The 13,304-nt window shown below is 33.4% G+C and overlaps 1 protein-coding gene across 2 annotated transcripts in view; it reads left to right on the plus strand.

Moving 5' to 3' along the window:
• ADAMTS3 (ADAM metallopeptidase with thrombospondin type 1 motif 3) overlaps nucleotides 1–13,304 on the plus strand; it is a 281,852-nt gene that overhangs the window by 261,509 nt on the left and 7,039 nt on the right. For both annotated transcript variants that reach the window (XM_074275098.1, XM_074275097.1), the window contains exons 20-21: nucleotides 1,451–1,658; nucleotides 8,993–9,110. In XM_074275098.1, the coding sequence (XP_074131199.1) occupies nucleotides 1,451–1,658; nucleotides 8,993–9,110 (326 nt within the window). The remainder of the gene's footprint in view (nucleotides 1–1,450; nucleotides 1,659–8,992; nucleotides 9,111–13,304) is intronic.

Here is a 13,304-nt window from a genome sequence, read left to right on the forward strand (position 1 = left end):
CCTCCTAAACTGTCTCCTCCCCACCTCCTCTATTTCTCAAGAGACCACCCCCCTTCAATCCCTCAGGATATCATCCTGGACTCCTCACCATCTCTGATGAACCACATCCCATCTGTTGCCAATGCACATGGATTTCATCTTTGCAACACCTCTTGGATCTGGACCTTTCTCTCCTCTGACACTATTATCATTCTAGGGAAGGGAGGGATTCATCACCTCACTACCGGTCTATTGAAATAGACTGCTGATGCATCTGCCTGCTTCTTGTCTCTTGCTACTCTAGTCCATCCTCCATTCAGCCATTAAAGTGATTTTGCTAAAATGCAGGTTAACGTTAATTAACCCTAATCAATAAACTCTAGTGGTTTCCTTTTGCCTCCAGAAACAAACACAAAATGTTCTGATGGATATCTAAAACCCTTTGTAACCTAGCCTCTTACTTTTCCAATCTTTTTTATTCCTCACTATCTGACACTATTTTAATCTAGTTGCACTGGTCTCCAGGATGTTACACAAACAAGGCACTCCATTTTTTGCCACTAGGCATTCTCTCTAGCTGTTCTCCATACCTAGAACTTTCTCCCCTCCTACTAGTGTTCCTATTATCTTTTGTGTCAATTAAAATTCTGCTTTCAATAGAAAGCCTTTCCCAGTCCCCTGTAATTCCGCCTTCCCTCTGTTAATTACTTTCTATTTATATTTTACTATATTGCTTTGCATACTGATGTTTTCATGTTATCTTCCTCACAGACTGTAGGTTTCTTGAGGGCAGGGACTGACTTTCGCTGCTCTTAGCTCAGTGCCTGGCAAATAGGTGTTTAATAAATGATGATTGAAAGCAAATCACATTCTAGTGGAGAGAGGCACGATAACCAGGCACCTACCTATAAGCTATATATGTATACATATATATGTGGATATGTGTTTATATATATTATATATAGGTATGTATATGTATATACATATATATATATATATACACACACACATATACATATACATACACATACATATATACACACACAATAGGCCAAACAATTAGGGGGAAATCAAAGACCCCCTACAGAAGAATGGATTTGATTTGACTCTTAAAGGAAGCTTAGGGAACTTTGTGGAGTCAATATGAGGAGCAAAATCATTCTAGTGAAAAGATGCAGAGATGATTGGTAGATAAATGAAGATTCTTATCACCAGAAAGGGAATGATTTTTTCAGTCATGAAAATTCACAAGTTCTCTTGGAAGACATGGAAAGGATGCAGCCTGTTTTAGGGAGGGGGGCCCACATCGAGAAAGTCAAAGGTCCCTGAACAAAATGAGGACTGCTTCTGGGTCCCAGGCTAGGTGACTTCTGGTAAAGGGCCAGCATGTCTCTGCTTTGACTTGAACATTGCTGATAGGTATTTTCCCTCTACATCACTCGAACTGTATGTCGTTTCTTCCTTTCTGTAGCTGGGTGGCTGATGAATGGGAATATTGTACCAAAACTTGTGGTAGTTCTGGGTACCAGCTCCGTACAGTACGATGCCTTCAGCCTCTCCAGGATGGAACTAACCGCTCTGTGCACAGCAAGTACTGTGTGGGAGAGCGTCCTGAGACCCGCAGACCATGCAACAGATTGCCATGTCCTTCTCAATGGAAAACAGGGCCTTGGAATGAGGTGGGTATATGGGTTTATAGTATTTTTATTTATTTATTTTTGTTTCCTCCCTTAAATATAATGATAACATAATTGGTAATACATAATGGTGATTGGTAATATAGAATGAGGAGGCATCCATGTGTGTATAAAGCTAAAGCCACAATTCCTGTTTTCAAAGAGCTTACAACCAATTGACAAGACAGGTAGCATTTGCTGGTATATGTGTGTGTTTTCTTTTAGATTCAAGGAGGCAGTTATGGGAAGGGATTAATATCCATCCATTACATCTCTACCTGAATATCATTCTAAATGTCAAAATCAGCTTGTTTAAAATTAAACTTATTTTGTCTCTCCCTAAAGTAGAAATTTGACTCCTAAGCTATTTCCTATTTCTTTTATTCTTTGTGTCTTATATCATTCACTCAGACTCCCATGTTTGCAACCTTAGGGTTTTTCCTTTTTCCTCATATTTCTAATCTAATCACTTATCAAATGTGATTGATTTCACTTCAGCAACATCTTTTCATCCATCCATTCCTTTCTATCCTAATTTATTCCATAAGTACAAAATAGGGAAATATAGTCAGATAATTTTGGGGGGGATATTTTTCTTTAGGAGTGAGAGAATTCTGGGGAGATTGTGAAGTAAATTGTATCCTGTAGACAGCTCTCACCACACTACACCCACCACACCACATCACACCATCTCACATAATACAGTTAAAGACCCCACCAAATTCATCAGAAAATTCTTCAGTGATATAAATACAAAGAGCCAGAGTCCATATCACAATAGTCCATATCACAATTGTTCAACATTTCTCAACGAAGGAATTGAATCAACATCATCTCAGGAAGATTAATGAATTTCAATTAGTTTTGTGAGTCCTGAAATAAAAGAGTAGCAACTCTAAGAACTAGTGGAATCATTCAAAAGAGGAATCAAAGAATTAGGTGAAAACATCAAAGCAATTAGAGCTCTTTAAAAGGAAATTATTAAATTTAACTGGCAAGTAGAAAGTTTCTAACAATAAATAGTGTCACTCTCCATAACAATAGACTAAAAAGAACAATAAAATTGTATGCCAAAAATGCAGAAGTAAAATAAAAAAAATGATGATGAAGATGAAGATGATGATGATGATGATGATGATGAAACGATTTCTTTTAAGTTTGTAGGAACACATACAAAATATCTGAGAGGAGAAAGGTGGATGAATTAGTCTAAGTAAACCTTTTTTTCAACCCTTCAACCTCCAAAGAAAGACATCAGATGTAGATTTTTTTTTATTTAGCTATCATTTATTAATATCTACTTTCTACTACTCACTGTGTTAAGTGCTAGGATTATTTATCATTATTATTCAGGTGTTTCAATCATATCTTAACTTTTTGTGACCCATTTTGGGTTTTCTTGGCAGAAATACTAGAGTCATTTGGCATTTCCTTCTCTGGCTCATTTTATAAATGAGAAACTGGCACAGATAGGATTAAGTGATTTATCCAGGGTCACACAGCTAGTAAGTATCTGAAACTGGATCATGAGCTCATGAAAATGAGTCTTCCTGATTTTTAACCCAGTGCACTAACCACTAAACCAAAAGGAAAATATGTATATATATATATATATATATATATATATAGAGAGAGAGAGAGAGAGAGAGAGAGAGAGAGAGAGAGAGAGAGAGAGAGAGAGAGAGAGAGTTCCTTCTCTCAAAGAACTTATAATCTAAGGAATTTTTAATAACTATATCCTCCTGATAAAAACAAATAGTTCTGAGGAAGATAAAAATATTATGAAATAGTGCCAGAGACATGTAATACTTAGAGTAATCATTCTCCACAACTACAACTACCACCTTCCATTTATTTGTAGAAGTATAAGTTAAGTCAAAGGCTTATGCTAGGCAACAGACCAGGGCAACAGAATGCTGATGCCTCAATAACTCTGTCCAGACATCCCTTAGTTCCTCTTATCAATAAGAAATAAATGGCAGGTGCCAACTCTCTAGTCAGGGAAATAAAAGGAAAGAAGAATCAAGATGGCTGAAAAACAATGCAGGTATTGGAAGCTAGCTGCCTCAGTCTTTAAAGAAACGCAGCTTGAAACTTGGCTGGGATCCACCTCTTACCCATAAGCTACAGAGATTCCTATGCCTTCAGTGACTTTTTCCAAATGTCTTTCACTTTATGTCCCCTTCTAAAGGGTGACAAATGATGATTCTGTACAACCAGGTGAAAGAGAAGAGTAAGGACAAGGAAGAATTAAATGTACTGAAAATTGTACTGTCCAACTGGATGTTTTGGATGTAAGAGAGAGAAGAGTGGCAACATAATTAGGAATTATCTTATATTCTGGATATTCCTTAGAATAGGGAATGATGAATAACAAATCCTCAGTAAGAGGAGTACAGTTCTAAAAGAGAGGATTGATGAATACAAGTAAAAGACTGAAACACTAAATAATTGAAGAGAATAGTTGAACAAGCAGATTAAACAACAAAAGATACTAGAAACATGAGGGAAAAATGAATAAAACCAATAAAAAGGTACCATCAGCAAATATTTCAATATTAAGCAAAGTGAACCCATTAGTAATTGATTAAAGGGCTTATGGATTCTTTAGAAATGTTGTTGGACTATGACTAATGTTCCAGTTATAAATAAAAGCCAAAAATCTGTTGCATAAAAGAAAGATCTGAAATAATCAAAATATGTAATGAAAATTAGTCTAGAACAAAATATATTGTGCATCTTCAGATGAAGTAAAAAACAAAGGAGTTACAATCATGCCCTCAGAAAAGGAAAAACCCAGAAAGTTATACTATCAAGAGAGAGAAATTAGGAAACTATATTATACTTAAAAAACCATAAATAGTGAACCAATATTAACACTAGATATTTACAATAACTGGCATAATATCCAGATTCACAAAGGAAAAGCTAATAGAATAGTAGAAAGACATAGACAGTAATAATAACCAAGCAGACAAAAAAATTCCTTAACTTTCCTTTTTCAGAGCTGGACAATTCTAACAGGAAAAAATTGAAATAGAAAATATAGAATTTAAAAAACTGTGAATGAATTTAAAGCTGAAAGAAATGACATCTCCTGAACAGAAATTTAATGGATACATATGTTTCTCAAAATTACATAGTACTTTTGCAAAATTAAATTATGTTTTGGATCACACAGAAATGGACAAAATCATAAATGTTAAACATATTCTTTATATACTATATTGCAGTATCAGTGGTAATTAGTAGAGAGAATACAAAGATCAGTTTTGAGTTCTATGTGTTTTAAACTAAATTTCCTGCTGCATTTGACCAACTCTGAAAGAAGAATATTAAAGATTAGTGTAGAAGTGGCACAATAGTGGTCCTAAAACAAGATTTCTAAAGGAAAACATATAAAAGACAAGTGAAAAAATATTAAACTTTAATCTCCCCAAAAGAGAAAGGAGAAAATGAATAAGTAACAACAAATTATATGCTTCTGTTTCCATCAATACAAAATCATTCTGAGAGTTAGCTAGTAAGCAATGAGAAGGCTTTTGTAAGTAATATTTAACAAACATCTTTATAATTTCTCAATTATCTGAAAGAATTAAGGAATATAAAATCTCATTTTGATTAAGTATTTTTTTATTATGGAAAAAGGTTTTGATTTGGGAGAACAGAACACCACCTTATAGTATCAACAATAGTTCCAAATTACTCAAGATTCCTTAGAAAACAAAATAATCTTATTAGTGACTTTCTGATAATAAACATCAGCTCAGGCATAAATAGGGAGAAATATTTTAGACAGAGGTATTTATCACTGAGATAAAAAATACACACAACACAGTCTGGATGAATGATTTTTTTAATAAATGGTGATATTCCCCCAGAATTTTCCAGTGCCTTCTAAAAAACAGAAATAACTCAAAGAAAATAGAAAACAGAAGTAACTCAAAGCCAAGTGGATGAAGAATGTGTGCCACTCAAATTTCAGATAACCCAGATTTTCCTAACTCTAGCTCCAGTGTTCTAGGCACTCAACCATGTTACCTCCTTGATATAAATCCCTAGTTGTGAAATCTCTGGGTCAAAAGAAACGAATATTTTAGTGATTTGTATACAATCTTTCAAAATAATAATTTTGCCTGTGTTTTCATATATTTAGTGCTGTATAAATCACATTACTGAGGGTATACTTTTTATTAGTACTAGACAAAATAATAATGAAATTCATCTGGAAGAACAAAAGACGTGAAATCTCAAAGAAGACGAGAAAAATAATGAATACAAGGAGCATCATATTAACAGACCTTAAAGCCTATGTATTATGAAACAGGAGTCATCAAAATGACTAACTCTTAGTACACAAACCACACATCATTGCATCATTGGAATAAACCAAGAAGTTAAAGCAATGTAAAAAAGTATTGCAGTGTTTTATAAACTCAAAAGCAGAAATTACAATGGAAGAGCATCCTTTTTGCTAGTAACTGCTGGGAAAAATTGAAAGTTTGACACAAATTAGGTTTAGAGCAATGTCTCATACACAAGCCTGTACTTAAGCTCAAAATTGCTACAAGACCTACCTATAAAAGATTATTAAAATTTTAGAAAATACAAATATCCAGGACTTTTCAGGTATTATGTGGAAATAATTCTGAACTAAACAAGGCATAAAGGAGATAATAGCAGATAAATGAGATAATTATAATTACTTAAAATTAAAACACTATTGCAAAAATAAGATCAATGAAAATAGAAGTAAAAAAGAAACTATAAAGTATAGATAATATCTGCTTCAACTATCATGAATAAAAAATCTGATAAGCAAAATACATTGGATATTTATACAAATAGATACTGTAATAGGAACCTTTCTTTAATAATAAAAGGATATGAATAAATAATTTTCAAAAGAATTGTAACCTAGAAATGATTAAATAAAAGCATAGGCATATGTTCAGAGAAATACAAATTAAAACAACACTTAAATCTTACCTTACATCATGAAAATTAACAAAGATGACTTCCTACCCAAAAATGGGACTAGTCTATGTTCCAGGCAGATCAGGCCACTTTGAGTGAAGCTATGGGGTGATTCCATTGCCCTTCATGTCTATTTAGAATCATCCAAGAAGAGATTAAACTATCCATACCTTTTGACCCAGCAATCCCTCTACAGGGCATATGTCTCCAGGAAGTCAGAGATAGAAACAGAGATCTAATATGTACTAAAATATTCACAGAATCTCTCTTTGTGTTAGCAAAGAACTGGAAATTAATTGATGCCAATTGAAAAATAACTTGTTATATATAGTCGAATGTTATTGTACAGTAAGAAGTTACAAATATGAAGAATTTAGAGAAGAATTAAGGTTTGTATGAACAAAATCAGAGTAAGATAAATAGAACCAAGAAAAATATATTTTTAAAAATGACCTCAACACTTTAAATTACAAAATTACTTAAAAGGAAATTGAAACTCATAAAAGTTTTGGAGAATAAGGGCCTACATTGTCAGATGCTGCCTCTATTATCAGTTTTTTTGTTTAATTGGTATTCTTCGTCCTTTATCTGGAGGAGAAGAAATGACTGATGTAAAGAAAGAGATATCAATAAAATATTTTTTCACTCTTCTATCCTCCCCACCAAAAAAAAATTGAACCAAAAGTTTTAATGAACTTCAAACTCCATGTGGCAAGCAAAAAGCTAATGTAATGTCAGAGTGCATTGAGATGAAGAGCTTGCAGGAAGAGGGAAGTGAGAAACCCATTTTATTCTGCCTTCAGACGTCATCCACAATTTCTATGTTTTGTTATCGAAACATTTAAAGAATGGCATTGGTGACCAGGATTATGAAAAAGGACTCAGAGGGACATAGTAGCTGTTTTCTAATTTTTGAAGTTTATTTTGTTTGTTCTTTATTGTTGCTGTGGGTTGTTTGTTTATTTACTGCTAGAAAATATGATAATGAAATTCATTTTAAGAGAAATAATACTTTTTCTGTTTTGCCTCTAAATCTGGAGCAAATGGATAGAAGTTGCAAAATGGTAAAATTAGTCTGAATACTGGGAAATGTTTTCTAATAAAGCTTCCCTAAAATAAAGCTACCTTGAGATGGCTGAGTAGCATAATGGTGAGAATGTAGGCAAATCAGTCACTTAACTTCTGTTTACCTCAGTTTCTTTTCTTTTTTAAATTTTCAATAACATTTTATTTTTTAAATACATGTAAACATATATTTTTATAAGAATTTTTGTTCCAATTTTTCCTCCCTCCCTTCCTTTCCCTTCCCCCAACACAGCAAATAATCTGATATAGGTTAAATATATTCAGTTCTTTTAAACATGCGTCCATACTTCATATTGTGTAAGAAAAAGTAGAACAAAAGGGAAAAAACATGAGAAAGAAGGAAACAAACAAACAAAAAGTTGAAAATACTATGCCTCAATCCATATTTAGTCTCCAGATGTCTCTCTGGATACAGATAGCACTTTCCATCACAAGTTCATTGAAATTTCCTAGAATCAGCCCATTGTTGAAAAGAGTCAGGGCCATCACAGTTGATCATCACAAAATCTCGTTGCTGTGTACAATGTTCTCTTGGTTCTGCTCACTTCACTCAGCATCAGTTCATGTAATTCTTTCCATTGTCTCAGTTTCTTTAACTGTTAAATGGAAATTGTGGTAAAGAGGTTAAATAGTTTGCCTAGGATCATACAGTAAGTGTTTACCACTGCATTTGAATTAAAGTTTTCTTCACTTCAAACCCAGTACTCTTATCTCCTGAATCACCAAGTATCTTGATATAGAAAAAAGTTTTAATTTCTAACTTCCTATAGTCACTTAGTTTTGCCTTTATTTATGTGAGCATATTTGAGTCCCTTCTGAGTTTGGAGTCATGTGAGATGTAGATTTGAATGTTTTCTCTAAAACTTACTGTCTTTAAACAAAGGTTAATATGTTCAATTTGTCCAATAGAAGGGTCCATACAAGCCTTCTTTCATATGTAAAATGGGGGATTTTAGTAATATAGAGCATCCATCTCACAGAATTATTATAAGAATCAAATGGGATAACATATGTAATCTTAAAGGTTCTCTGAAGTATTTTTCTGAGTTTTATTCTGAGATTTTGCCTCTAGCTATTTAAGCTGAAATTGGAATGTTTGGATAGGGCTTGAAGAATTGTCTTTAACTTTGTGTGCGTGTGTCTTTGTGTGTGTGTGTGTGTGTGTGTGTGTGTGTCTGTGTGTCTGTGTATCTATGTGTGCACATGTACATTAGGAGTTAGGACAGCCTATTTTTGCAGAATTATCTATGACCCTTTCCTTTGTTTTTTTTCAGTGTTCAGTAACTTGTGGTGAGGGAATAGAGACGAGACAAGTCATCTGCAAGACTGGAGACCAATGTAATGGCGAAAAACCCCTCTCAGTGAGACTCTGTAAACTTGCTGCTTGTAATGGTATGTGTAGCATTAAAACATTTTACTGCATTGATAAGGTTTAGTGTAGAGCATAAATAAAAGTTCTCATTCAGCATTGCACTGGTGCCAAACGCATGACAACACTATCAAAATCAATCTGATAAGTTTATTTGCAAAGTTTATACCCAAGCCAAAGCCTTAAATGAGTTAATGACTATGGATGTCAAAGAGTGACAGCATTCTTTTTTGTTGGTGGTCCTGTAGGCTTGTGTAATCTACTTTAATTTAGTCTGTTCTTGTGCTTTGGGTTTTCTGCTCAATGTATTATCTGAATGTCAAGAACATTATGGAAGTCTACCATGATCAATATGTTCCAGATTCAGAAATCTGTCAGTGAAATTGATCGGGGGAATGGTAAAGATCCTTATGAATTTCTACAAATAGAAACGCATCGCCTCTATTTTTGCTGTGTGGGATTTTCATCCCATTGATGGGAGAGTCACCAAGTCACCCACAGTACAAAAAATAACAAGATCATAGCTTATCCTCGCTGTTGTTCAGTCATTCATTTGTGTCCAATTTTTCATTACACTATGTACCATAGTATGCCAGGTCCTTCTATCCTCCACTCCCTGATTTAAACTCAGTTCTTCCCAACTCCAGGTCTGATGCTCTATCTACTGTACCACTCAGCTACCCTGAACCTCTCCCATGCAAATGTAAAAATAATTACTTAGATTTAGTGATATACTCATTGAATCAGTGGTGACACTTTAAATATATTAGTTCATCTTTATTCCTTATTAAATAATATAAGGAAAAGATTGGTTATCTTTCCAATTGGAACTTACAGGATTTTATAAAGCATTTGTAGGAGGTCTTAGTTTATACATCTGTGTAAATATAAAGAAACGTGTACTCCTTTCTGTATCTATATGTATGTGTGTGTATATATATATGTACATATATATATATATATGTATATATGCATTTTCCTTGTTTCACTAAATGAGAACTTTGAAATATATAGATTTTCTCATGTAAAAAAATTAATTCCTATGAATCTAAAGAATTTCCCATGTTTTTTTTTTAAACCAAAACATGTATTGCCTTAAGGAATGGATTTATAATATACTTCTCTACATCTGTTTATCAATGCATACTTCATAGAGTTGTTACTCATCTACCTTGCATTTTTTTAGTGATTGAAAAGTTAAATGATATTTACTATGTAAAAAAAAAACCTTTGATTCCTATATAAATATTATTATCTGGATGAAATTTTTTAGTTCTGAAGAATACTTGGATGAATCAGTTATGATGATTGTCACCAATTTTTTTCTCTGCTTTTGAATTTCCAAACTCTGATCAGAGATATATATCTAGGCTTCTGGAAGTTTAGTTCTACCTAATTCTGCCTTTTCTCTTCCCTTCCTCCCTCCTTCCCTTCCTCCCTCCTTCCCTTCCTCCCTCTCTTCCTTTCATGTGCCTATCTTTCCCTGTCTCTCTCCCTCTATCACCTTTCCTCTTTCTTTCTTAGATTTGCCAATGACATCCAATAACATTGCTTAGCATTATTACTAGGATTCTGGGATAAAGAAGTTTGTCTGTCCCTGGCTTAAAGTATCTTCACCTGCTAAGTAATGTTTTCTGCCTTTTAAAAAATAAGTAGGTAACAGACACTTCTTAATATGGTTTTTCCTTTGCTAGCTCAGCAAGTTTTTAGGAGGGGAAAATATTTTGGAGTAGACTTCATTTTAATATATTATTGTATAGACATGAAGAAACACTAGGGGGAGGCAGAGTACATTAGTATTTAGTGAAGTTCTGAAATAAATTTATGCTTGAAATGGCTAATTCAACAGGAACACTTTCAAAGCTGAAGATCAATTTTCAGAGTCAGGAGTTATAAATATTAGTGTTTCATTTTTTAAAAAAAATCTGTCACATATCTTTTTTTAAAAATGAATTTGAGAATTGGAAGGGATTTAAATATCTGTCATTATTGGTAGAATACTAAATGTCTTATGAATCACTCTTTACCAATTCAGACAGCTCCATCCAAAAACTGGGAAATAATTTCATTGTCTTCTCTTGTCTTTTCAATGTTTGTTAAGTAATCCCTTCACTTCATAAAGGGGCCCTTTAACCAAAGTTTACATATTTACTTTTTATAATGAAGGAAGCTATAAGATGGAAATATGTTATTGAGCAATGAATTTCAGGTGAATATAGTCCATTAAAAAAAAACAAAAAAACAAACAAACAAACAAAAAAAACTCTCCCTTCCCCCATTCAAAATCCAAGCCTGGTCTTGTCTTGGAGACTTCAGAAGGACTACAATTTTTTAAGGAGAGTATAAGATAAGAGAAATAATACTTATCTCTATCTCAGATAACAATTGGAAGCTAAGCATTCCCTTTACCCATTTCCCAGTTTCTCTGGTATTAAAAAAGGCTGAAATTCATTGTTCTCACAGACAAGCTCATAGATTGAAATCTGAAAGTGATCTCTGAGACCATCTATTCCCTTAATCCACTATAAGAAGAAGAGGCAGTAACTTGATGGAGTAAATGCAGAAAGTAATTATTAGGGCTCACATTTCACTCAGGTTCTCTGATCCCCAAGTCAGTATTCTTTACTCTTGTTTTTTGGTTATTTTAGTTATATCTGTCTCTTTGTGACACTATTTGAGGTTTTCTTGACAGAAATATTAAAGTAGTTTGCCATTTCTTTCTCTAGTTCATTTTGCAGATGAAGAAATTGAAGCAAGCAGGTTTAAGTGGACTTAACCAAGGTCACACAGCTAATAAGGGTCTGACCCCAGATTTGAACTCAAGAAGATGAGTTTTCCTAACTTTGGGCCTGTTAGTCTATCCACTATATCATCTAGCTTTCCTCTCTCTCTATAGTGCTATGCTACAAAAGTGCCATTTTAATTGCTGTTTTTGGATCCATGGTAATTCTCATCTGGTAGATAAGTATAAGCTATGTTCCCCTAGAGGTTTCCTTCTGAGAACATTTTCTTCAGGCATTCCTCTTCCTTCACCCTCAACAGATTCTTAAGCTAGATATAAATCTATTATATCTTACTTTAAACAACATTACATTATTTATAAGCTTTCAGACTTTGAGCTAGAAGGAATCTTAGCTGCCCCTGTGCATCATTTTAAAGACATCTTTATGATAGCTTTATAAGTTAACAGCTGGAAAAGGCCAAAGAGCTCACAAAATTGCAGGGAAAAAATTAACTGGAAAAAATTCTGGTGATAAGAGATTACTTTATTTAAAGGTGTGGTCAAATAATTTAATTTAGTTCAGTTCAGTTCAACCAACACTGATCAAATACTGGGCCTGGAGAAATATAATGATAAAAAAATAAGTAGTCCTTCCTCCAAGAAGCAAACATAGGAGAAAAGGAAATGCAATATGTACCCAAGTAGTAATGCAGAATATGTACAAGGTAAAAAATAAAAGGTTCCAGAAATTAAAAATGTTTTCAGATACTTTTATGAGTCATTCTCAAGATCACTTGGGTGTACTATGCAAAGTGTTCTCCAATGACCTCAAGTGTTGTTATGATATATCTATATATTTTGTACGTGTATGTGTATGCATTTATTAAATTAGAAACCTTAAATTAGGCACTTTGACATTTAAATATCAGATACTAGTATCTGGTATTGTAATGTTCAGGCTAGCTTTCTTGGAGGTCCTTTGGGACAGGCTTTGGACTAGATGGAGAAGTGATAAAGGCAGGAGAGCCACCAGGAGGATGGACAAAAATATAATGTCTCATTTCTAGTCCTTCTCAGCCTTTATATAACTTATTGTAATTATTACAGCATACTGAATATATGTGAACTAGAGAACTATTATATCACCATACTAAGTACTAAATATATATGTGAACTAGAGTACCATTATTTCATCAATTCCACTGAATTAACATCTTGTTTCAAGTATACTTCTCCAGAGTTCTGGCCCTCTACATGGAATATATTCAATTTTTTAGTAATAAGTAATTTTTAAAATATGTTCAATTTTTTAGTAATAAGTAAATTTTAAAACACTATATGCTAAGCAATGTGCTAATTTCTGAACATACAAACAGAGACAAAAGGCACTAATTACCTTCAAGGAGCTTAACATTTAATGAGGAAAACAATATGCAAAGAAATATATTCAAAGCAAGCTGTATAATGGACAAGTAGAGAAAGAAATTAACACAAA

Source organism: Sminthopsis crassicaudata, chromosome 6 (assembly GCF_048593235.1).
Source record: "Sminthopsis crassicaudata isolate SCR6 chromosome 6, ASM4859323v1, whole genome shotgun sequence".
Taxonomy (NCBI): Eukaryota; Metazoa; Chordata; class Mammalia; order Dasyuromorphia; family Dasyuridae; genus Sminthopsis; species Sminthopsis crassicaudata.